Source organism: Mangifera indica, chromosome 18 (assembly GCF_011075055.1).
Source record: "Mangifera indica cultivar Alphonso chromosome 18, CATAS_Mindica_2.1, whole genome shotgun sequence".
NCBI lineage: Eukaryota > Viridiplantae > Streptophyta > Magnoliopsida > Sapindales > Anacardiaceae > Mangifera > Mangifera indica.
Genome location: NC_058154.1, coordinates 12,407,388 through 12,432,706, shown reverse-complemented (window position 1 = coordinate 12,432,706; position 25,319 = coordinate 12,407,388). Strand labels below are relative to the sequence as shown.

At 33.1% G+C, this 25,319-nt stretch overlaps 4 protein-coding genes across 11 annotated transcripts; all 4 read left to right on the top strand.

The window, feature by feature from the left end:
- Positions 1-1,043: 1,043 nt before the first annotated feature.
- Positions 1,044-3,957, top strand: LOC123202202 (ethylene-responsive transcription factor 3). Of its 6 annotated transcripts, none has more exons than XR_006498942.1 (3): positions 1,044-2,195; positions 3,409-3,479; positions 3,678-3,957. XR_006498942.1 is itself a non-coding variant. In XM_044618041.1 (2 exons), the coding sequence occupies exon 1, from the start codon at positions 1,474-1,476 to the stop codon at positions 2,188-2,190; it is 717 nt and encodes a 238-aa protein (XP_044473976.1). In that variant the 5' UTR covers positions 1,044-1,473; the 3' UTR covers positions 2,191-2,195; positions 3,678-3,957. The 6 variants fall into 6 exon arrangements, 4 of the variants coding, with proteins under 4 accessions (XP_044473976.1, XP_044473974.1, XP_044473973.1 ...); XR_006498941.1 differs by having other exon boundaries at positions 3,400-3,479; XM_044618041.1 differs by lacking the exon at positions 3,409-3,479.
- Positions 3,958-7,980: 4,023 nt separating this feature from the next.
- LOC123202035 (grpE protein homolog 2, mitochondrial-like) lies at positions 7,981-16,521 on the top strand. Of its 3 annotated transcripts, none has more exons than XM_044617755.1 (6): positions 7,981-8,288; positions 8,989-9,483; positions 9,596-9,739; positions 15,797-15,820; positions 15,954-16,082; positions 16,268-16,521. In XM_044617755.1, exons 1-6 carry the CDS (start codon positions 8,148-8,150, stop codon positions 16,361-16,363), a joined length of 1,029 nt encoding a protein of 342 aa, XP_044473690.1. In that variant the 5' UTR covers positions 7,981-8,147; the 3' UTR covers positions 16,364-16,521. The 3 variants fall into 3 exon arrangements, with proteins under 3 accessions (XP_044473690.1, XP_044473691.1, XP_044473689.1); XM_044617756.1 differs by lacking the exons at positions 15,797-15,820; positions 15,954-16,082; positions 16,268-16,521 and adding exons at positions 9,897-10,025; positions 10,211-10,466 and having other exon boundaries at positions 8,007-8,288; positions 8,989-9,202; positions 9,290-9,483; positions 9,596-9,763; XM_044617754.1 differs by lacking the exons at positions 15,797-15,820; positions 15,954-16,082; positions 16,268-16,521 and adding exons at positions 9,897-10,025; positions 10,211-10,466 and having other exon boundaries at positions 8,007-8,288; positions 9,596-9,763.
- LOC123202034 (UDP-glycosyltransferase 92A1-like) lies at positions 12,908-14,709 on the top strand. Its single transcript, XM_044617752.1, has one exon. It carries the CDS (start codon positions 13,080-13,082, stop codon positions 14,550-14,552), a length of 1,473 nt encoding a protein of 490 aa, XP_044473687.1. The 5' UTR covers positions 12,908-13,079; the 3' UTR covers positions 14,553-14,709.
- Positions 16,522-19,774: 3,253 nt separating the features above from the next.
- Positions 19,775-21,554, top strand: LOC123201429 (UDP-glycosyltransferase 92A1-like). Its single transcript, XM_044616933.1, has one exon. The coding sequence runs from the start codon at positions 19,835-19,837 to the stop codon at positions 21,395-21,397; it is 1,563 nt and encodes a 520-aa protein (XP_044472868.1). The 5' UTR covers positions 19,775-19,834; the 3' UTR covers positions 21,398-21,554.
- The last annotated feature ends 3,765 nt before the right edge of the window (positions 21,555-25,319 follow it).

Sequence of the window (25,319 nt, the reverse complement as noted above, 5' to 3'; positions counted from 1 at the left end):
GTTTTGAATAGTTCTAATTTAATTGAAATTATCTCCAATATAATCACGAAAATTAACGATAAATTTTGTTTTTCTATTAATGTTTTTAGATTTAAATTAGACATTAATCTATTTAAAGAATTAGTTTGCGGGTTTTGCTAACTAGTTAATACTATTGATTTTAATCGTATAAATGATATTTGTTAATTATATGGTGGTTCGATTTTATTCACCCAACTTAATCTCGAATTATTGTAGTCTAATAATTAGAATGATTTTCAACTATGACTTGAATTGAATTCGAAACCAAATTCCGATCAAATGAATTCTAGATTTAAAACAGTTACTTCTATTACTAATTGAAAGTTTGATCAAAATTTATATATTTGAATAAAAGATTTGGGATTTATAGCATATTATGAAAGGAAGGTTTTTGAATGCATGTCATATTCTTAAAACTATTTAAATGGTGTGCTATATTGATGAAAAGACCAAAAGAGACATTTAAAAAGTATAATTATTTGAAAAAAATAATAAAACTATACGTATCCATTTTAAATATGTAAATTAGTAAAAACTTATATATATTATCAGTTGATTGAGTGATTTTAAATTAAAGATAAAGTAATACTGAATCACATAATGATATATTATGTATATATTTAAAAGTGTATATATATAATATTGCTTGTAAAATATAAGTAATAAAAATTATTTGATTATTCAGATAATATATTATTATATAATTAAATGATTTTAAATAAATTATAAAATGATATATAAATCTAAATATAATAAAATTATATATATCTTATTTAAATATATAAATAAATATATTTAATTAAAAATAAAATAATATTTAATTATATAATAATATTTATAAATATATATATTTATACATCCAATTGTTTATCACTCACAAATTGAGAAAGAAAGATACTGTACATTTAAACTGTAAAACTAACAGCAATTGACATAAACAAAAAAGGTAAGGCTATTTCGGTAATTTCATTCAGAAGATCATAGTCAACAACAACGAAACAAAAAATAAAAAATGTAAAAAAGAAGGAAGCAATGGAGTGAGTCCGACTCCGAGTCGGTTTGTGGGGGCGGGTGAGAGAAGGTGAGTGAGGGAGAAATCGAAAAGGAAAAAGAAAAAAGAAAAGCCATTTCAGCCAGAGAAATCCAAAAGTTATTTATTTAAAAATCAAAAAAAAAAAAATTTGAAAAAAAAAAATTTGATTTTTGTGTAGAAGAGAAGGAGCCTGCCTGCTTGTTTCATCAAGTTCCCACCTCACCCACCTGTCCCTTCCTTCCCCTTTCTCCTTCTCTTCATCTTTTTTCCAATACCCATTTCTTCTTTTGCCCCGAAAACCTCTCAAAATTTCATATTCATCAATCTGAATATCATACTACAAATATTCCTGACGAGTATTTTGGAAATATAAATTTGTTATTTTGTTTTGTTGGTGTGGATTGAAGGTGGTTTCATCTATGAGGAGAGGGAGAGGAGTTGTGACGACGGCAGCAGCAGCAGCGGCGGCGCCGGCCGGCAAAGTGATAGAGGCTAACGGTGGATCTGCGTCGAGAAACGTGTTGAAAGAGCCAAGATATAGAGGGGTTCGGAAGAGACCATGGGGGAGATTCGCCGCCGAGATCAGAGACCCGTGGAAGAAGACACGTGTATGGCTCGGAACGTTTGACTCCGCTGAGGACGCTGCCCGTGCCTATGATGCGGCAGCGCGTACACTCCGTGGACCTAAAGCGAAAACGAACTTTCCGATTACTCCAGCAACAAACATGCCTTCGTTTTATCCCAGTAATGATCCGTTTTTGGATCAGAGATTATACGGCACCGCTAACGGATTCCAAGATTTTCAAGATCAGCAGATGGTAAATCCGCAGCGACCCACGACGAGCAGTATGAGCAGTACTGTCGAGTCGTTTAGCGGTCCACGGCCACCACATCAGTCGAGATCGACGAATCTGACACCGGCGGCGGCAAGTTCACGGAGATATCCACGGACGCCGCCGGTCGTCCCGGAGGATTGTCATAGTGACTGTGATTCGTCTTCATCGGTGATTGACGATGATGAAAATATTGCCTTGTCTTCCTGCCGGAAGCTGTTGCCATTTGATCTAAACTACCCACCGTTGGATGATGTTGATTTCAACGGTGATGATCTGCACTGCACCGCCCTATGTCTCTGATGGTGGTGCTTATCTCATCTCTATTATGATTATTATTAATTTTTTTTGTTTTTCTTTCTCTATTATGCGGATCAAAAAAGAAAAAAGAAAAAAATTAAGATGAAATTGTCTTAATTCTATGAGTGTGATGATCTTGGCATGATGTCTTCAAAAAATTTTAATATATGATTATGATGATGATGATGAAATGATCTTCTTCTTCTTCTTCTTCTTGTCAATGGATTAGGGTTGTTTTTTTTTTTCTGATATAAGATCTGGGTTTCTTTTCTTTCCATTGCATAAGATAAGATCCATATTCATCTGAAATTAGATATAGATTTTTTTCCTATTTTTCTGCTGATTTTTGTACTTTTGTGTTCATTCTGTTATTCTGGATGTTGCCATTTGTTTGCATGATCTTTTGACATGAATATTATTGTTTGGATTTTCTTCAAAATACATTATCCTGTTCTTATATTTGTTATATTGTGAAAGTATTTTTCTTTTCTGTTTGCCAATATGATTCTTACCCTTATTGAAATGCTTCAATTTTGGCTATTTCTTTTCTTCTGGACTTTTTCCCAATGAAGGTTACATTTTTAGAAACTAAAATCCCAGCTATTGTTTCATTTGATTCTCCGTGTGTCGGATGCATGTATAGCTGTCCAATAAGCGTAGGGGTGGATTCAAAGTTGAGTTTCCTCCAGCTCAAATTTTTGTTTGGCTTGAGTGAGCCGAACTTGAGCTGAAGCTCTTGCTCAACTTGAGTTTGAGGGCGCATCGGCAATTCTTTACCGGAACTTTTCTCTCTGACAATTTTTTTTCTCCTAGGGCAACTCATCATCTTTTCTGTCAACATTGTTCACCATTCAAGTTGACCCAAACTTGATGTTTCAGATTTGAGCCAAACTGGAATTGGTCCTTGTTCGGATTGGCTCAATTCAAATCCATCGCTGAATGCGCGTATATGGCACATGCTTCATTGTCGGGTGGTCGTAAGGGATCTGAAATATATCTTGATACCTTATGGATGCCCATGCAGTGTTATCCTTCTAAAATTAATTAATCTTGTGATGTCTTGAATCTTTGATGATCTTGATCGTCATAATAGTATAAATAGCTTGCACTTTTCTGATTCTTCAGAGAAAACAGAAGCATGGCTTTTTAAGTTTTAATGGATTGATTAAAGAAGTTGATTTTTCAGCTGATGAATGTCATACAATGGTGTAGGAATAACAGATTGCAGGCTTGCAGCCAAACAATGCCTTTATCATGCACGTCGAGTTTCAACTTTCTCTCTATTTTTCTGGGTAGGAATGTTGAATCCCTAGTTGGGGTGGTGAAGTGATATACTGAAATCTGATTTTTCTGTTCAACCATTTGACGTAATGGATTGTTATTGTCGTTTTATAACAAAACCAATATGCAATTTCTTCATTTTGATAAATACGACATGATTGGATTCCTCAAAGTGCTGTCTTGTTACCCATCTTTGTATTGAATTGAAGGTGAAGGCTCCTGGAAATCCAGTGGACTTTCACAGCAATTTCCTGAGGATGTTTGCACTGTAGGGGCGAGTGCAAGTTAGACGATGTGATAGGTTGCTCTTTCACGAAACAATTGTAAGAGGGACCGCAATAGATGCCCGATTCGATATGATACATATAAAAAATGATATGTATTATTAGCTGTATGTATTAAATTAATACAATACAAAATGAATTTATTGTGTAATATAACACATACATGAGTTTTTAATAAGATGAATAATATTATTAAATAAATAAATGAGTCGATCTTAAAGTGAAATATCAAATTAAAATTTAGATTTAAAATCGATTTATTTATTCATTCGAAATGAGATGAGATGCCAATTTGATCCAAGTGGAACCGACCCACCCTAGCAAAATTGAGTGGTGGTGGACACCAGAAGCATTAGCTTTAGTTGATAATTACAATGCTTAAGTGGTGATTTGAAGTCAAATTTGCGTTGCAGGCAGTCCAACTAATCTCTTTTTGGAAGAATTATCGCTTTCCTTTCCATAGGCATCTGTCTTCCCAGCTCCTAATTGTTTATTGTTTTTATATCATGGCTATGCACTCTTCTTAGGCAAATTGGGCCTCACTGAGACTGTGTGCAGCGTCAGATGGAGGAAACTTGTAAGATATTGGGGGCCATATTGGACACACTGCTTCATCCAAAAACTATGTCAAAGCCCCTGCTATATAATACAAAATAATATATATTTTAATAATATAATATTTGACATATAATATAATACATATTATTAATATAAATTAAAACATTTAAAAAAAAATGATGACATAAGAGATGTGTATGTAAGAAATTTAAGAATTTTAAATGATTTTTGTAATATTTTCAAGATGATGAAATGATAATTAGAATTTTCTGTTATTTTATTATAGTATTTTTTTTCAAAATTTGTATTTTATGTTATACAATGCACAATACGAAAAATTGGGTTTTCGATATATAATATGATATGCAGTTTGATTATTATGCTCATATACAAATTTGGCCTAATTAGGACTATGTATATTCTCTAGTGTGTGAAAATTGAATATTCCTTTGGTGAGATTTGTGCTTGAAGGCTTATCAATGTCATTGCACTAAAATTTTTCTTCTTTAATGATTCTTTTTCTTGACAACTTATTCTTTATCGATTTTTTTTCTTCTTTGATGATTTTTCTTGCTTTCGACATCATTGTTTATCGTTTAAACTGGTTTAAATTTGAATTTAAAATTATCATTTCAGATTTGAGTTAAACTTGATTTAACATTTTTTTGATGAATAAATATATATATTAAAAGAAGAAAACCGAGTCCAAATGAGAGGATTCAAAAACAACCTAAATATATCTTACCCTAAACAGAGAAGAACAACCAAACAAACAAAAATCAAGACAACCTACACCAAAGAGTACAACTAAGAACAGCAAAGAAAAAAACCAACTCTCCTCTTGAAGACCTATATAAGATTCTAGGAAGATAGGTTTCAAGAGACGAGGAAAAATAGAATTTACAATTCTTATCTTTACAGTCAAAGGAGTAAGTCCAACCTGCAAGACCAGGCTATATAAAAAGACACAAATAAACTGCACAAAAATTCTGCCCATCTAATCTAAGCTGTTAGGCTGACTTTCGATGGACCAAAACAGTCAAACTTATGATTTAAAAGAGAAAGGAAATCTGGGCTCATTTCTGGGCATTCCTAAAATCAAATAATTCGTATTATAAAATGTATTACTCTGATTCGAATACTTATTTAAACTTAACCCGAATCTATAATACTTAATTTAAACTTATTAAAATTCATATATAATGTTATCAAAAGGTTTCCAACTAGATAAACCTTGTTAAGTAAATATTATTATTGAAAAGATAACCATCGTTACTCTGGTTTATCTTGTTCGTATTGACTCAAATATGCTCAATCTCTTTTGATTATAATGGCAAATCAATCAATCCATTATGGTTGTCCAAGAATCTAAATGGGAATTTGGATATCTCTGAAATGAATATACTACAAACCTGGAAATCAAAGATTTGGAGATGGAAAAATATTCCTTCTACTGTCCTCAATTACTTGCCTCAGTGGGACTTTACATTATAATCAAATGTATAAAAGGTAATTACTTTCTTTGTTTCTTTTTTTTTCTTATTGCCTCTCCTCCTCCTTTTCTTCTTAACCAAGTTTATTTACTTGCCTTATCAAAAGACTCAGTACATATTTTCTTACTACTACTCGGTTCGAACAATCCGAACTCCAGGTGGAGCTCCAACTCTACTCAAGTTTGAAATTTTATTAATAATTTACCTTTTCAATGTTATTGTTGATTTCTTCAATGTCATTATTTACCTTTTTGATACTACTGTTTATTTGACTAATGTTACTATGTTCAGCAACTCGAATTGGACGATCTAGATTCGAGTCAAGCTTGAGTTGATCCTTATTTAGATTTGGTTTGACTCGATTCGAATTTATCTCTATGAATACAAGAGACTTGAAATTGATGGAAGTCATTTATAGATCTATGATATGATTAACCTGATCATGGTTACACGCATACACTAGTACTGATCATGTATTTAAAATTAACAATATGGGTGGATTCGAACTGAACTATTTAATAAACTCTTCTTAAACTAGTTTGAACTCAATTTGACTTGAAGAGAGTCGAGTTTAAATTCAACTACAATACTTAACTAATCCAAAATCAATTGAAAAGACACTGTTTTGATGCATATTAATTAAAATAATACTATTTTAACCGATTCGAATTAAATTTTTCCAAACTCACGATCTTGGTGAGTCAAATACCTAAACTCGAGTTCGACAATATTGAACTTCTCGGCTCAAGTATTTACCTAAATAACAATATTAAAACCAATAATGGAAATGTATGATCATTGAAATTCATATTGATATGGACAAAATAAATAAAAATAAGATATTGACAGATTTTTTTCATGAGTTAAATTTTTGGCATAATCTGTCAAATAATAAAATTTATATTTTCCATATTTCCTAAGAATATTCGGATAATATTATGTTATCTTATATGTAAGTTTATATATACATGTTATGAGCAACATCCATGGCATCCCCGATAACCTAAACCCTAACCCTAACTTGCTCTTTAATTTGGCAAGAAAAAATTCAAACCCCATTGGCGACCTCTTTCTTCTTCCCATGGAGAAGAAGCTTTTAAACCCTAGAATGGCATTGAAGCACCTGAAAAACAAGCTTCAACGTCTACAAGTTTCCCAATTTATCAAATTTAAAGCCTTGAAAAATCTTTATTGCCTCCGAAAACATGTTATGCAAAAGGGTTTTTCACAGTCGCAAGAATTGTGCATGGACAAGCATTATACACAATCATCTTCTTCATCAATAGATCATTGCCATAGATATTATTCTCACATCGCATGCAAACTTGAAGACGAAGGTGACAAGGTTGTTTTTTCAGTTGAATCGACTCAAAGTGTGTCATTGCAATTGCAGGGAGTTGATGCTGAAGCTGAAAAATTCATTAGGCGAACAAAGGAAGCTTGGATGATCGAAAAACAAAAATCTGCTGAAGAGTTTTTTGAAATGTTGGCTTGCAGTACATGACTATTGAAAATATATATTTTACACAAATTTAGTATTTATTGATAATTATAAGAGTTTTGAATTATCTTATTCATTTTACTTTTGTAAGATCTATTATTATAGTTTGAATAATCACGATACAAATGTTTTGATGAATATTTACCATCAAACTTATTATATAAAATTTTTTTAATATTTATTTGTACAATGAATTGGTTCGACTTCTGATTGGATTGAATTATCTATTTCACTGAATTGACATTTGGTTTAACTATGCGAATTAAATTTTGGTTAAAGGACGATTTTCCACTTGAACTTTTTCGAAACGAGAAGTTTTCACCCTTCAAGAATTACACTAAAGAAAATTGATAGACTAATGGAGTTTAAAGTAAGAAAATGGAGGACATGGTCTTTGTTCGGATCAATTCAAATCCACCCTGTATTAATATAAGATTGAGATGCCAAAAATGATTGTTCATGCCATACGACGTCGTTTGCTCTAACAACTTTGAAAGCAGACGTGTATGGTCAAGCGCCCCAAAGAAGCAACTTCCAAGACCCCTAAAACCCCAAAAGGCCCTAGACTCCTCCAAACAAAACCTACGTGCAACATTCGGTTTTACCATAATACCCTTCACAAATCATTAAAATCTCTACTCAGTCAACTGTCCAAAGGGTCATTTTTATTAAAACATGACCCTAAAATGGTAAAACAAAATACTTTCTATTTCTTCAGGCCAAGCTCTTTTTCCTTCGCCTTTCTTCTCGTTCGCTCCAAATCCCGGCTTATTTTCTAAAACCCTAACAATATTTTTATTCCAATTTTATCCCTTCAGACCATTCTCCTCTTCTTCTTCTCCGATGTTGGCGTCTAGGGTTTTGTCACGCGTCTCTCGGAGTGTGGGCCAGCGGTCTTTGCTTCTTCTCTCTTCTTCCAAGGACCAACAATCGCCAATCATCTCCAATCTGTTAAACTCTGTTGTTTATGATCCTCCTAACAAGGTAACGAAGTAAATTTTTTATTTTTCTTGTTCAATTTTCACTGGGGTTTTATTAGGGTTTAAGAAAATTTATTGCATTTTTTTAGTAATCTGTTTGACTTTTTTATTATGAATTATACTTTATCTTGTGGTTTTTTAAAAATTGAGTTTATTAGTCTTTTGTTGATTAAAGTTTAGATTTTTAAAAATTATTAAGACTTGAAATCTATGATTTGTGTTTGTACTGAATGGTTGAAAATGCTTTAGACCATTTTGGTTTGAATTTTTTTATCTTTTTGGGTGATTTGAAGCAGGGTTTAATGAGGGTCAGGGGTTCTGTAGTTTTATAGGAAGCATTTTTTTTCTGTCTTTGGGTGTTCAGTATGAATTTGAGAGCTTAAAAAGTGCCTGAATTTTGTCAAGTTTGAGCCTTTCTGCTTTGGTTTTTCTGTGCTATTAACGATTTGGACCATAGCGAAATCAATATGATGAACTATTAGGTAAGATCATTGATTGGACTGACTTCCTTTTCAATAAACCTGGTTAGATTTTCTCACTGGATTTTTCAGTTTTGTTCTATGGTTAGAAGTGCTTCTTTTTTTTCTTTATTAAATGATTAATTTCATTATTGATTGTTTTGTTAAGGGTCAATTATTCCTGTTCCTATTGGATTATCTTTAAGTTGTAATTTTGCAAGTCATTCATGCATATGTTTTTGCCAGTTTGTTGCAAGTCAGGCGTCTCTTTTTCATCACTCAGCACTCAGTTCATCCCCATCTCATCGTTTTTGGTTCTCATCTGCATCGCCTGAATCTAAAGAAAAGGAGCAAGGGAGTGCTGCAGAAAATAATGGTGTTGAGTCTGGAGATGCTAAAGCTTCTGATAATGTAGAGGATACTGGAAGAACAGAAGTTAATGATCAAACAAAAGAATCAGGTCAAGATTCTGAACCCCAATCTACCATGTCCCAATCTATCAAAAGAAGGAGCAGAGGTACTAAAAGAACTGCATTTTCTGATTCAGATTCAGAGAGTGAGAGTGATTTATCAAGGGAGGATTTGGTCAAACTTTTGAAGGAGAGAGAGGAACTTTTGAAGGCAAAGCACAAAGAGATGGAGAATATGCAAGATAAAGTTCTTCGTACGTTTGCAGAAATGGAGAATATCAAGGAGAGAACAAGACGTGAAGCGGAGAATTCTAAAAAATTTGCCATTCAGGTTTTTTTGTTGTTGTGTTGTAATATTGCCTCCTTTTATGTTGTAACCGTTGATATTTTTTTTCTTTTGTACTTGGAGTTTTAATTGATTTTTACTTGAAAATATTTTGCAGAACTTTGCAAAGAGTCTACTGGATGTTGCAGACAATTTGGGAAGAGCTTCTTCAGTTGTCAAAGAAAGTTTCTCAAAGATTGATGTTTCTAATGATGCTACTGGATCAGCACAACTTCTAAAATCACTTCTCGAAGGTGTTGAAATGACTGAGAAACAGTTGGGAGAGGTAAGATTTCCTTATTGCTATATTTCTTTTCAGATATATTTGATTTTGTATCTGTGTACCAAAGTATATATAGAAGAGCTTGTTAGAAGCCAATATTCTTTTTACTAAGGTTCTCAGACATCTCTTTCTTCAGGTATTCAAAAAGTTTGGATTAGAGAAATATGATCCTACAGATGAGCCATTTGATCCACATAGGCATAACGCCGTGTTCCAAGTGCAGGATAATTCTAAGCCACCAGGCACAGTTGCTCACGTTCTGAAGGTATTTACTTGAATTGATCAGTTGTTCTTCAATCAACCACGTAAATGTTCATTAGGTTACAGGCTGATGTTGGTGTTTGTCATTGGAAAAAAGGAAAAATCTTTTTTAAATCAACTTGTCAGGCTATGGATACTTAGCTTTTACTATTAGTTAAAATGTTCTTATTTTTATTTTCAACGTTGCAGTCAGGATACACTCTATATGAAAGAGTTATTAGGCCAGCAGAAGTTGGTGTTACTCAAGCAGTGGAAGGTGATGCTGCCAATAACAATGAGGCTTGAAGACAAAGGCTTCACTGCCTGAACAATTTCTTTTTACTCCCTTTCTTAGACATAGTTTTGACCTCAGTGGTGGGCATGATAATTAGATTACTTTCAAATTTATTGTCGATGAATTCATGAAAATATGGTTAATTTTGTGAAGGAAGACTGTTTTTCGCTTTCTTGGCTTCAATGCCAAATTTTGCACCCTCACTGCTATTCCTGGTTCATTACAGAAATTTAACTGCAAGTTCAACAGATGAAACAGTATAGAAAGGAGATCAAGATTCCTTCAAGAAGAAATGGTTTTCACTTTTAAAGCCTACTTAATTACAAATGAAGCACCACTTCATCAGGATTATAATGTTGGGACTAAAATAGGTCACCAAGTGCTGCTTTTAATGGATTCTTCTTTCAGATATTGATTCTCCCTGAACCCAGATGACAAATCTTGAAGATATGAAATTATCACTAAGAATGGACTCGACCGATGCAGAACTTAAATAAGTGTAAAGCTCATACTTGAATCGAATCCAGAATGGTTAGTTTAAAATGGAGTTTGGCTTGTTTGAATCATGAGAAAAGTAAGCTCTAGTGCAATGACACATGTGAAAAGAGAGGGTTCAAATTAAGCTGAACAACAATCCAAACTCAAGCAGTTTAGATTGAATCCTACCAGACATGAGAGGGAAAATGATTTTTCCAGTGGTTGGAATAATGCCATTCCAGACGTTCTTGTTGCTCAAGAGATGAAATAGAAAATCTGAATAATGCCAGCTTATTGACGTGACATGAGGGGTCATGCAAGGCGACAGACATATTTACATACGTCTTGGACTAAGTAACTTTTATAAAGATTGAAGAAACAAATAGAGACATAAATAAAGCATTTGTTGTCTTGTTCATTTCTTCACTGACAAAATTTGAACACTGCCAATAAAATAATGAAAGAAGGATTTTATATTGCTGAACTCACCTCGAATTCTGCTTTCGGGTCTCCAATGGGGTTAAACTTAAGTTTAGTTGAATCTAAATAAAGGTTATAATATGTATCGTTTTTAATTTGTATTAGATTGTATGTATTAATTTTGTTTGTTGGTAGCGGTTGGACTGATTTTATTTGTCACGAATTGTTGTTTGCTAAGACAAACTATAACCATGTCGCTGTGGAGTTTCACAATTATCTCTCAGGTACCAAACACGCAAATAATTCCAAACAGAAAATCAAAGATAATGTGAAAGTGAAAAGATTTTTCTCCATTATTATATGGAAGACTTCTGTGGAGCATCTTTTTGTAAAGGAATCAATTACAAAACTAGTTGCCCTGCCCTCCCCTGTTTTTATGTACGGATAGACATCTCTTACTGAGAAAATATAATCCCTCTCTGAGACTTGTGTTCGATTGTGAGTTTTTCTCAAGACCCTTCTTCTTTAATCTCAGCTCAAACTTTGTCGAAACATTAAACATTCTTCTGAAGTTATTAATACCATAAATCCATAATAATAGATATAAGTTCTCAAACATTAGATGAGTTATGTTAAATAATTACCCTTTGTCTAACCTTCATTATATTTATTTATTTTCACACTATTGTGGGATTGATCTAAATTAGGGGTTGATTCAAACTAAATCAATTCAATTCAAATTTATTATTTAATTATAATGAGTCAAATTTGAATTAAAATTTAAATTTGGTAGTTTCGTTTATTTGTCTTGGTGGAACTCAAAATTGGTAAGGGTGTCAATTTTATCCTGTAACCAAACCAATTTTTGAATAAAAAATCGAATGAAAAATAGGTTATTTAAGAAACCGGTTGGGATACTCATTCAAGAATATAGAAAAACTAGTTTTTTGATTCGATTATTGGTTTATCTATTTTTTTAAAATTAGTTAATCAAATTGAACCAATTTTTAAAAATTAAATAACAAATTAAAGAATTATTAAACCTATTTAAAAAAAATTAAAAATAATGAGATAAGATAATATTTTGAAATTTGGTTTTAAACTAATTAACCAGAAATTCGATTCAATTAATCAATATTTTTAATTCAATTCAAAATCAATTACTCTTAAAATTGATTTAGTTTCGATTTATAATATTTTCCAACTGAAAATTTAATTTAATTCAAAAAAATTGTTTTTTAAACACCCTTACAAATTGGGTATTATAAATTGGAATCAACTTTTATTAATAGGTTGTCAATGTCAAATGAAATGCATATACAAATTTACTTGTCTGTGGAATACTAAGAGACAACACAAAAGCCGTAGAGACATCAGGCCGCCTCCCATGTGAGGATGTTGATTGTGGACCAGCACATCTCATAATTTACGGGTCTGAAACAGCCGGTGGGCCAGCTTATACAGGAATGGCAATCTTGCATAAACTTAAGCTTCAAAGTCAGCCAACCATTTTTTCAACGGACCCGTCACATTCACAAGCGCAGTTGGGAAAGGGGCATGGGAAATAGTGCTAATCTCATCTATAATAGATGGTCTAAGTAGTTAAAAAAAAATTGATATCTACTACAGAATATGAGTTTAGGTTTTTCTGATGGTAGTTCAAAATTGAACTTTAACTTTTTAATTCAATAATTATAGGATTGAATACTAAATCCAAAGTTTAACATGCTAATGTAATTAATTTAATCCTAAAAGAATGGTCTGTCTAGCGTGCGTCTTTGGTCAAAAAAAATTGTTAATATCCAAAGCTTTTATGTCAGATGCCATATTCCAGTCTTCTTCATCTTCTCCACAAGTTCTTGCTCTCTGATCTCAACAGCAGCAACAATGGCAGAACCAAAGCAACACATAGTAGTGTTTCCCTATATGGGTCAAGGCCATATCATTCCCTTACTAGCATTAGCCCTTCGTATAGAGAAAACCAACAAATACACCATAACTTTTGTAAACACCCCTTTGAACATAAAGAAACTCACTTCATCTCTCCCTCCAGACTCCTCCATTCATCTACTTGAACTCCCGTTCAACAGCTCAGACCATGGCCTCCCTCTTGATGCTGAAAACATGGATTCTCTTCCTTATCATCTCTTCATCACTCTCTTTCAAGCTTCCATGTCTTTGAAACCCCACTTCAGGAAACTGATCTCCAGTCTTACCCATGAACAAAATGGAGAAAAAAAACCAGTTTGCATAATCTCAGATATGTTTTTAGGATGGTGTCAAGAGATATCTCAAGAGTTTGGAATCTTCCATGCTGTGTTTATCAGTTGTAGCGCCTTTGGCTCCGCCTGTTACTACTCCTTGTGGCTGAATTTACCTCACCGGAGTACTGATTCTGACGAATTTTTGCTTCCTGATTTTCCTGAAGCTGGTACCTTCCATGTCACGCAGTTGTCAGAAGTTTTGAGAGTTGCAGATGGGAGTGATCCTACGACGGCGTTTCGAAGGAAAGAGCTGCTTTCTCCCTGGAGTAAAGCTGATGGAATTTTGTTCAACACTGTGGAGGACATTGACAAACTTGGATTGATGTATTTTAGCAGAAAATTCGGCCGTCAGGTTTGGACTATTGGCCCTGTTCTCTTATCTCCAGGATCCCAAATTCGAAGCAGAAGAGATTTCGGAATCTCCCTGGAGGAATGTAAAATTTGGCTTGATGGAAAACCTTCTTGCTCCGTCCTCTATGTGTCATTCGGCTCACAGAACACAATCTCTCCATCAAATATGCTTCAATTGGCAATGGCTTTAGAGGCTTCCGGAAAGAATTTCATCTGGGTCCTCAGGCCACCGCTAGGCTTCGACATAAATTCAGAATTTCAAGCAAACCAATGGCTGCCTGGAGGATTTGAAGAGAGAGTTAGAGCTTCAGGACGTGGGCTACTGGTTCATAAATGGGCACCCCAGGTGGAGATTTTATCTCATAAATCATTATCTGCTTTTTTAAGCCATTGCGGGTGGAACTCCCTGGTTGAAGCATTGAGTTACGGCGTGCCGATTCTTGGGTGGCCGTTGGTGGCGGAGCAGTTTTATAATGTGAAGCTGCTAGCGGAGGAGATTGGTGTTTGTGTGGAGGTTGCGAGGGGGAGGAGCTGTGAGGTTTTTCATCAGGAAATAATGGAGAAAATTGACATGGTGATGAATTACGAGAGTGGGAAAGGAAAGGAAATCAGAAAGAAAACTTGGGAGGTGAAGGAGATGATTAAGAATGCTCTGAAAGATGAAGAAAATTTCCAGGGCTCTTCCATGAAAGCTATGCATCAATTCTTGGATGTTGCATTGATGACAAGGAGAAATGGAAATTGAAAATTTAGTAAATAAGATTAAGAATAAAGACATATGCCCGTGATGCATATATGATTCGGAGCTAGCTTGGTTTGAATCCATTATTCGATTTGAATGAGTCAATCTTGAGTTGTAACTCTAGCTTACTAATTCAATTCAAGATTGGTTTGTTTGTTTATCTAATGGAATGGTTGATTTCATCTTATCAACAACCTTTTACTGTATACTAAATTAAATTGAGTATTATAAATTTGATTTGAGTTTGGGTCAAGTCCGGAAATTTTCAGGCAATAGAAACCAGAAAATTGATTTTTTGGGTTAGAAAGTTTGAAGGGTAAATTTTTTAGTTTCGACTATGTTGTAGGAACAAACATGAATGAGATAAAAAATTTAAGCAACACAATAATAGAAGATTAAGAAACCAGATTTCCTGGATTTCGTCCTGGAAAGAACGTCCCAGAGAGCATTCTTTTAAATTATGTTGGGAAGCAGAATGTTCAAAAGGCCACGGTTGAATCAATTTTGAGGACCCTCCCCCATTGTTTTGATCCTATTGGATGTTAGAACCTTAAGTAAAAAGTATGAGATTTGAATCTTATATTTGAAAATATGAACTTTTATCATGGGTTTATATCGTTTTGGGCTTCCACTTTAGTTTTTGAGTTGTGGTTCTTTCAAAGTTTGTATTATCAAGTAATTGCTACTTCATTACCTCATCTTGCAGATTTTCCTTTTGATACAGAAGACGGGGACTTGTCCTGGTTTTCTAGAGTCAATATGGGAATGCAAAGAGGTGAAACAAAGTCCTTTCCTCTAGCATTTCCCGAAGCATGGAGACAAGAAAATCTTTGAGGTGTTAATACTCAATTTACTGTGAGTCTCCTTCCATTTTAAACTTAGAGCTTCCCATTAACAACAAGATCATAGAAACTAGAGATGTCTAGATTGTTTGTAATGTCATATGTGTATGAAAGAGCAAAACATGAAGACTACTATTTAAGCTTAAACTTGGAATTAGAGGCAGATTTGAGCCAAGGCTTGAATCCATGTTCAGTTTAAACAAGTTGAACTTAACTTGAAACTACAACTTAGAAGCTTGACTTATGTTCAAGGCTCACCAGTGATTTTTAATAAGAACTCTTCTTTTTTAACAATTCTTTTTTCTTCTTCAACAATTTATTGTCTTCTTTAACATCATCATTCATTATTTGAATGATGCTACAGGATCAGCACAACTTCTAAAATCGCTTCTCGAAGGTGTTGAAATGACTGAGAAACAGTTGGGAGAGGTAAGATTTCCTTATTGCTATATTTCTTTTCAGATATATTTGATTTTGTACCTGTGTACCAAAGTATATATAGAAGAGCTTGTTAGAAGCCAATATTGCTTTTACTGAGGTTCTCAGACATCTCTTTCTTCAGGTATTCAAAAAGTTTGGATTAGAGAAATATGATCCTACAGATGAGCCTTTTGATCCACATAGGCATAACGCCGTGTTTCAAGTGCCAGATAATTCTAAGCCGCCAGGCACAGTTGCTCACGTTCTGAAGGTATTTACTTGAATTGATCAGTTGTTCTTCAATCAACCACGTAAATGTTCATTAGGTTACAGGCTGATGTTGGTGTTTGTCATTGGGAAAAAGGAAAAATCTTTTTTAAATCAACTTGTCAGGCTATGGATACTCAGCTTTTACTATTAGTTAAAATGTTCTTATTTTTATTTTCAACGTCGCAGTCAGGAGACACTCTATATGAAAGAGTTATTTGGCCAGCAGAAGTTGGTGTTACTCAAGCAGTGGAAGGTGATGCTGCCAATAACAATGAGGCTTGAAGACAAAGGCTTCACTGCCTGAACAATTTCTTTTTACTCCCTTTCTTAGACATAGTTTTGACCTCAGTGGTGGGCATGATAATTAGATTACTTTCAAATTTATTGTCAATGAATTCATGAAAATATGGTTAATTTTGTGAAGCAAGACTGTTTTTGCTTTCTTGGCTTCGATGTCAAATTTTGCACCCTCACTGCTATTCCTGGTTCATTACAGAAATTTAACTGCAAGTTCAACTGATGAAACAGTATAGAAGAGGAGATCATGATTCCTTCAAGAAGAAATGGTTTTCACTTTTAAGCCTATTTAATTACAAATGAAGCATCACTTCATCAGGATTATAATGTTGGCACTAAAATGGGTCACCAAGTGCTGCTTTTAACAGATTCTTCTTTCAGATATTGATTCTTCCTGAACCCTGATGACATATCTTAAAGATATGAAATTATCACTAGGAATGGACTCAACCGAAGAAGAACTTAAATAAGTGTAAAGCTCATACTTGAATCGAATCCAGAATGGTTAGTTTAAAATGGAGTTTGGCTTGCTTGAATCATGAGAAAAGTAAACTCTAGTGCAATGACACGTGAAAGAGAGGGTTCAAACTAAACTAAACAACAATCTAAACTCAAGCAGTTTGGATCGAATCCTACCAGACATGAGAGGGAAAATGATTTTTCCAATGGTTGGAATAATGCCATTCCAGACATTCTTGTTGTTCAAGAGATGAAATAGAAAATCTGAATAATGCCAGCTTATTGACGTGACAGAGGGGGCCATGCCAGGCGACAGACATATTTACATACGTCTTGGACTAAGTAACTTTTATAAAGATTGAAGAAACAAATAGAGACATAAATAAAGCATTTGTTGTCTTGTCCATTTCTTCTACTACAAAGTTTGAACACTGCCACTAAAGTAACGAAGGAAGGATTTTATATTGCTGAACTCACCTCGAATTCTGCTTTTGGGTCTCCAATGGAGTTAAATTTAAGTCTAATCGAATCTAAATAAAAGTTACCTCAAATTTGATTCAAATAACGATACATGTCATCAAAGAAGGAAAAAAAGCTCCAATAAAGATTTGGTTGGCAAATCTTCAAAGTCAAAGTGAGATATCAGTTACAGCAATCAGAATGTGATAAAGCAGTGGCAGCCCCCGCTCCTTGGAATGTGAATTGGTTTTGTTTGAAAGTCGGTGGGCGGGGATAACTCAGGATAGACTTAATATGAGTCTACTCAATTTAAATCTATCATTTAATTCAAACTGGTTGAACTTAAGTTAAAATTTTAGTTTAACAGTTTAACTTAAGTTTAGATCGTTTATTTTTTTTGATAATATTATTTATTTTATTAATGATATTATTTATCACATCAATAACCTTTTAACAGTATTGTATACCAATTCAAATGAGTTTGAATTGAATATTATAGATTCGAATCAAACTTAAATCAATTTTAAACTAGCTTTATACAGTTTAGATCATGGTTAATGAATTATGTATCATATTGTATATCGAAAACGTAATTTTTCATATTGTATGATATATCTTTTAAAAAATAAAATAATACAAAATAATTAAAGCATCATCATTTTTTGAAATATCACAAACATTTTAAAAATTTTCAAATACACTTTTACTATATCATCATTTTTTTTTAAATATATCGATCTGTATCAATAATATGTATTATATTATATTATATATTTATTTTATCATATTAATTTAGTATATCTTATAATATCTATAATTTTATATCGTATCATATGTATTAATTTTGTTTGTCGGTGGCGGTTGGACTGATTTTATTTATCACGAATTGTTGTTTGCTAAGACAGACTATAATCATGTGGCTGTGGAGTTTCACAATTATTTCTCAGGAACCAAACACGCAAATAATTCCAAACAGAAAATCCAAGATAATGTAAAAGTGAAAAGATTTTTCTCCATTATCACATGGAAGACTTCTGCGGAGCATCTTTTTGTGAAGGAATCAATTACATAAGTAGTACCCGTATTTTTACCTACGGATAGACATCTCTTACTTAGAAAATATTTCTACGGTGCTTTGATAGGTGAGAACACTTTCGTAAAATGTAACAACTCTCTTTCGGACTTTTGTTTGATTGCGAGTCCTTTTGAAGACCCTTCTTCTTTAATATTAGCTCAAACTTTGTCGAAACATTAAACATTCGCCCAAGTTATTGATATCATGAATCCATACTCATAGATATAAGCTCTCGAAAATTGGGTGAGTCACGTTAAATAATTACTCTATGTCTAACCTTTATTACATTAATTGAGTTTCACATTGTCGTGAGATTAGTCTAAATTAGGGATAGATTCGAACTGGATCAATTCGATTTAAATTTATTATTTAATTTGAATGAGTCGAATTCGAATTAAAACTTAAATTTAGTAGTTTGGTTTATTTGTCTTGGTGAAACTCAAATTGGTAGGGGTGTCAAAATTATCCGGTAACTAAACTGATTTTCGAACCAAAAACTGAATAAAAAATAAGTTTTTTGAAAAACTGATTTGGATACTAGTTCAAGAATATAGAAAAATCGATTTTCAGTTCAATTACTAGTTTATCTATTTCTTAAAATTAATTAATCAAATTGAACTAGTTTTAAAAAAATTAAATAGGAAATTAATGAATTATTAGACCTATTTAAAAGAATATTGAAAAAAATAATGAAGTAAAATAATCTTTTTGAAATTTGATTCAAACCTATTTAACCAAAAATTCAATTCAGTTAATCAACATTTTTGATTCAGTTAAAAACTGGTTGATCTCAAAATTTGTTTGATTTCGATTTATAATTTTTTCAAACCAAAACTTCGATTCAATTCAAGAAATTTGTTTTTTAAACACCCTTACAAATTGGTTATTATAAATTGGAATCAACTTTTAGTGATAGGTTGCCAATGTCAAATAAAATGCATCTACAAAATTACTTGTCGGTGGAATACTAAGTGGCGACAAAAGCCGTAGAAATATCAGCCCGCCGCCCATGTGAAGATGTTGATTGTTGACCAGAACATTTCATAATTACGGGTCTGAAACTGCCAGTGGGCGGGCTTATACAAAAATGGCAGCATAATTACGGGTCTGAGACTGCCAGTGGGCGGGCTTATACAAAAATGGCAATCATAATTACGGGGTGGCAGTCATAATTACGGGTCTGAAACTGCCAGTGGGCGGGCTTATACAGGAATAGCAATCTTGCATAAACTAAAGCTTCAAAGTCAGCCAACCACTCCTTTCAACGGATCCGTCACATCCACAAGCGCAGTTGGGAAAGGGCATGGGAAATATAAGTTTAATAAGTCTTTTTTATTGGTATTTTAAAATCAAATTTTAACTCTCCTGATGGAATGCTTATGATTACGAGATTAATGATTGAATCTAAAATTTAATATGTTGATGTTGTTGATTCAGTTCCAAAAAAAGGGTCTAACTACAGTATGGTTATTGGTTTATATATCAGATGCCATATTCCAGTCTTCTTCATCTTCTCCACGAGTTCTTGCTCTCTGATCTCAACAGCAGCAACAATGGCGGAACCAAAGCAACACATGGTAATGTTTCCCTATATGGGTCAAGGTCATATCATTCCCTTACTAGCATTAGCCCTTTGTATAGAGAAAACCAACAATTACACCATAACTTTTGTAAACACCCCTTTGAACATAAAAAGACTCACTTCATCTCTCCCTCCAAACTCCTCCATTCATCTCCTTGAGCTCCCGTTCAACAGCTCAGATCATGGCCTCCCTCTTGATGCTGAAAACATGGATTCTCTTCCTTATCATCTCTTCATCACTCTCTTTCAAGCTTCCATGTCTTTGAAACCCCACTTCAGGAAATTGATCTCCAGTCTTACCCATGAACAAAATGGAGAAAAAAAACCAGTTTGCATCATCTCAGATATGTTTTTAGGATGGTGTCAAGAGATAGCTCAAGAGTTTGGAATCTTCCATGCTGTGTTTATCAGCTGTAGCGCCTTTGGCTCCGCCTGTTACTACTCCTTGTGGCTGAATTTACCTCACCGGAGTACTGATTCTGATGAATTTTTGCTTCCGGATTTTCCTGAAGCTGGTACCTTCCATGTCACGCAATTGTCAGAAGCTTTGAGAGTTGCAGATGGGAGTGATCCTACGACGGCGTTTATAAGGAAAGAGCTGCTTTCTCCCTGGAGTAAAGCTGATGGAATTTTGTTCAACACTGTGGAGGACATTGACAAGCTTGGATTGATGTATTTTAGCAGAAAATTCGGCCGTCAGGTTTGGACTATTGGCCCTGTTCTCTTATCTCCAGGATCCCAAATTCGAAGCAGAAGAGATTTTGGAATCTCCCTGGAGGAATGTAAAATTTGGCTTGATGAAAAACCTTCTTGCTCCGTCCTCTATGTGTCATTCGGCTCACAGAACACAATCTCTCCATCAAATATGCTTCAATTGGCAATGGCTTTAGAGGCTTCCGGAAAGAATTTCATCTGGGTCCTCAGGCCACCGATAGGCTTCGACATAAATTCAGAATTTCAAGCAAACCAATGGCTGCCTGGAGGATTTGAAGATAGAGTTAGAGCTTCAGGACGTGGGCTACTGGTTCATAAATGGGCACCCCAGGTGGAGATTTTATCTCATAAATCTTTATCTGCTTTTTTAAGCCATTGCGGGTGGAACTCCCTGGTTGAAGCAATGAGTTACGGCGTGCCGATTCTTGGGTGGCCATTGGTGGCGGAGCAGTTTTATAATGTGAAGCTGCTAGCGGAGGAGATTGGTGTTTGTGTGGAGGTTGCGAGAGGGAGGAGCTGTGAGGTTTTTCATCAGGAAATAATGGAGAAAATTGACATGGTGATGAAATACGAGAGTGGGAAAGGAAAGGAAATCAGAAAGAAAACTTGGGAGGTGAAGGAGATGATTAAGAATGCTCTGAAAGATGAAGAAAATTTCCAGGGCGCTTCCATGAAAGCCATGCATCAATTCTTGGATGTTGCATTGATGACAAGAAGAACTGGAAATTGAAAATTTAGTAAATAAGATTTAGAATAAAGACATATGCCCGTGATGCATATATGATTCGGAGCTAGCTTGGTTCGAATCTATTATTCGATTCGAATGAGTCAATCTTGAGTTGTAACTCTAGCTTACTAATTCAATTCAAGATTAGTTTGTTTGTTTATCTAATGAAACAGTTGATTTCATCTTATCAACAACCTTTCGGTGATACTGTACACGAATTCAAATTGAATATTATAAATTTGATTTGAGTTTGGGTCAAGTCCAGAAATTTTCAGTAAATAGAAACAACAAAATTGATTTTTGGGGTTGGAAAGTTTGAAGGGGTTAAACTTTTAAGTTTCAACTATGTTGTGGAACCCAAGAAACAAACATGAATGAGATAAAAAATATAAGCAACACAATAATAGAAGATTAAGATACCAGAATCCTGGATTTCGTCCTGGAAAGAACGTCCCAGAGAGCATTCTTTTAAATTATGTTGGGAAGCAAAATATTCAAAAGGCTACGGTTGAATCAATTTTTAGGAGGACCCTCCCCCACTGTTCAGATCCAATTGGATGATAGGATCTCAATTAAAAAATATGAGACTTGAATCTCACATTTGAATGTATAAGCTTCTACTGTAGGATTTATATCATTTTGGGCTCTCTAATTTAGTTTTTGAATTGTAATTCTTTCAAAGTTTGTATTAACAAGTAACTGCTACTTCATTACCTCATTTTGCAGATTTTCCTTTTGATACAGAAGATGGGGACTTGTCCTGGTTTTCTAGAGTCAATGGTGGAATGCAAAGAGGTGAAACAAAGTCCTTTCCTCTGGCATTTCCCGAATCATGGAGACAAGAAAATCTGTGGTGGTAATGCTCAATTTACTGTGAGTCTCCTTCCATTTTAAAGAAATTTTCTTTAACTTTTGATTGGTATCTTAGAGCTTCCCATCAACAATAAGATCATAGAAACTGGAGATGTCTAGACTGTTTGTAATGTTATTAAGTGTATGAAAGAGGAAAACATGAAGACTATTCTAGATCATATTAGTGATTATAAAGAGTATGAAAGAGCAAAACATGAAGACTACTCTTTAAGATTAAACTTGGAATTAAAGGTCGATTTGAGTCGAGGCTTGAATCTAAGTTCAGGTTGAACAAGTTGAACTGAATTTGAAACTATAACTTAGAAACTTGATTTATGTTTAAGACTTACTAGTGATTTTTAATCAAAACTGTCTTTTTTAACATCATTATTCATCATTTGAATTAGTTTAAACTCGAACTTGAGTTTGTCATTTCAAATTCGAGCCAAATTCAAATCGACTCTTATTAGGTTTTGACTTAACCAGTTCGAATCACCCATTCTTGTGATCTAAGGATATCTCCGGCGCTTTCAGAAACTGCCATGCGGGTATTCTGAAAAATCTGAAAATAGATGTGGTTCATTTTAACACATTAGAAGAAAGGCCTTTGATTGCACGCACTTCTGAAAGCCCATGTAATTGGTCTGGCTCAATATGGTAAATCTAGTACAAATTTGGCACAAATTTTAAGAACACTAGTATTTAGAACCATCAATAGGGTACAAGTCATTCCGATCCAAGTTAAATCATTAGATTCCTTTTCATTTGCAATACGTCTTACTTTATGAGAAGGGCAAATTTAAACTGAATCAATTTAGATTCAAATTCATATTTTTGATTCGAATAAATTAAATTTGAGCTTTACAGATAAGATTTGGTAACAGAAACTATAGGTTATAATATTTGAAAGCACAACATGGTAAGCACAAATAAAGGAGAAGATGCATGTGAGGGATTCTTAGCTTATTCAAGGACCCAAACAAATTCCGTACATTTTGTGTCTTGCCCACAATCACATGAGTCAAGCCCTACAATAAAGTAATTTCCATTGCACGGTTTAAATATAATAAAATTATGTATACATATTTTTTAATATATAAATAGATATATTTATTATATATTATCATATTATTAGATGATTTTAAATTAAAAATAAAATAATATTTAATAATATAATAATATATCATATATATACTTATTTATATATTCAAAAGTATATATAATTTTTATGTCATTTCATAGAGCTAACAATTAATTGACTCAGTGAAAATTGACAAAACCTGTCATATCATGTCAAGGCGTATAAAAATACAAGTATTGAAAAGTCATGCCAACCTATAAAATTTAAGGCTATGAGCATGACCCATAATATATTGGATCAGATTTATATGAGTATTTTTGATAGACTTTTCTATAAAAAAATATTTATTTAAAAATTTTAATTTTTTTAATTTTTTGCGGGCCTCTGCTACAAAGTTTTCATTTGGGTCACTATTATTTTGGTTAATCTACCTATCAACATTAATATTAATAATTAATTAGTCCCATTTCAATCAAGTGACCCCCAAGCTAGGGCAAAAATCCTTTTTTATTGGGTAAGATTCCAATTCCTAATCAATTTGATTTCTAACAAAAGCTATCAAGAAGATAAAATATTGTTGCTTGAATATGAACAAGTGAATTTTTATTTTATTGTAATGGATCATTGTCTTCATATTTAATAAGAAGAGATAGAAATTGACATTTTTAAAATTGTTTATTAGTCACGTGACATCTGAGTCTATAATTTATCATAATTAAGTATTTAATTAGATATTTAAATGATGAATTATCTTATGATTAGATAATTTGAATTAAAAATATAATAATATTTAATTACATAATAATATATATTTAATTAGATATTTAAAACTGGTATACATAATTTTATTATAACGAAATCACTAACGAAAGTAGATGACATGTGAGAATCTGATTTTTTAAAACTCAAAAGACAAATATCTATCATTTCAGTAAACCTTTGGTGAGAAATAGTCTTTTGGCTTATAATTTATAAGTAATGCTATGTGTAAACAATTTTAAACACACAATTAAATGTATAAATAATATTTTATTATATAATTTAATATTACTTTATTTTTAATTTAAAATTATTTAATTATATATTTAAAATTTTTTAGGTATGGAGTTATTATTGATAATTTATGAGCCAAAATCTTATATGGGCAAACCCAATCCAACTAGCAAATAAAAGGGAATAATTGCTTCTGAAGTAGCGATCAATGAGCAATTGCCTTGCAATATCCAAAATCAAAGTTTGGTTGATAGACTTTGTCTCTAGTGTGATGACTTTGCAGGGTAATGATGTATAATTTTGCAAATTAAATTAAGACAGATGTTAGATAATGACCTCTAGATTTTGATTCTTGATGACACCTAACAAGCAATCACTAAGCCCTTTTGCTTGCTTTGTTTATGCCAACATTTTACCTTTCTTGTGACCCTTTTTGGGTCTTTTCCTTATTCTTTGCCCTTCTCAGCAAAACCTTACCAAAAAAATTCCCCCTTTAGTGGAACACATGTATATTTTTTCTTATAATAAACTTATTAACTAAACCCATTTAAGTATCAAAAGACTACATCAAATTAATACAATTTGAAGCCAAATTGATTAGTTTGAGATCAAACTCGATTTGTTCAATTGGTGAATAATAGCATCAAAGGAAAAAGTAAAGAATAATTGTCAGTGAGATAAACATCAATGTGATGATATTGGCAAAAAATCGAATTCAAGCAAATTTGAAATTTCTTTAATTTGTACATGATTTATTCAAGCTAAACAGTAATCCGATCTTAATTCAGCTCGAATTGCATTATACCTAAATAAAAAGTTTGTTGAACCATTCCTATTGTTTAGCATACTTGAGAATGCATCAACTATACAAAATTCTCTATTATTGGATATTTCCTCTCTTGCAAGTTATTTCAAGCATTTTGCAATTAAAAAGGAAATATATTGTTTTTTTATTTCTTATTCTCAAATCTCAACAAACCCAATATTTTAGAACAAAGA

Bases quoted from the DNA above. Each gene is read 5' to 3' on its own strand.
- LOC123202202 (XM_044618041.1), top strand. From the start codon at position 1,474: ATGAGGAGAGGGAGAGGAGTTGTGACGACGGCAGCAGCAGCAGCGGCG.
- LOC123202035 (XM_044617755.1), top strand. From the start codon at position 8,148: ATGTTGGCGTCTAGGGTTTTGTCACGCGTCTCTCGGAGTGTGGGCCAG. The intron at 15,821-15,953 runs GTAAGATTTCCT...CTCTTTCTTCAG, and splicing joins CTGAGAAACAGTTGGGAGAG to GTATTCAAAAAGTTTGGATT. The intron at 16,083-16,267 runs GTATTTACTTGA...TCAACGTCGCAG, and splicing joins CAGTTGCTCACGTTCTGAAG to TCAGGAGACACTCTATATGA.
- LOC123202034 (XM_044617752.1), top strand. From the start codon at position 13,080: ATGGCAGAACCAAAGCAACACATAGTAGTGTTTCCCTATATGGGTCAA.
- LOC123201429 (XM_044616933.1), top strand. From the start codon at position 19,835: ATGGTTATTGGTTTATATATCAGATGCCATATTCCAGTCTTCTTCATC.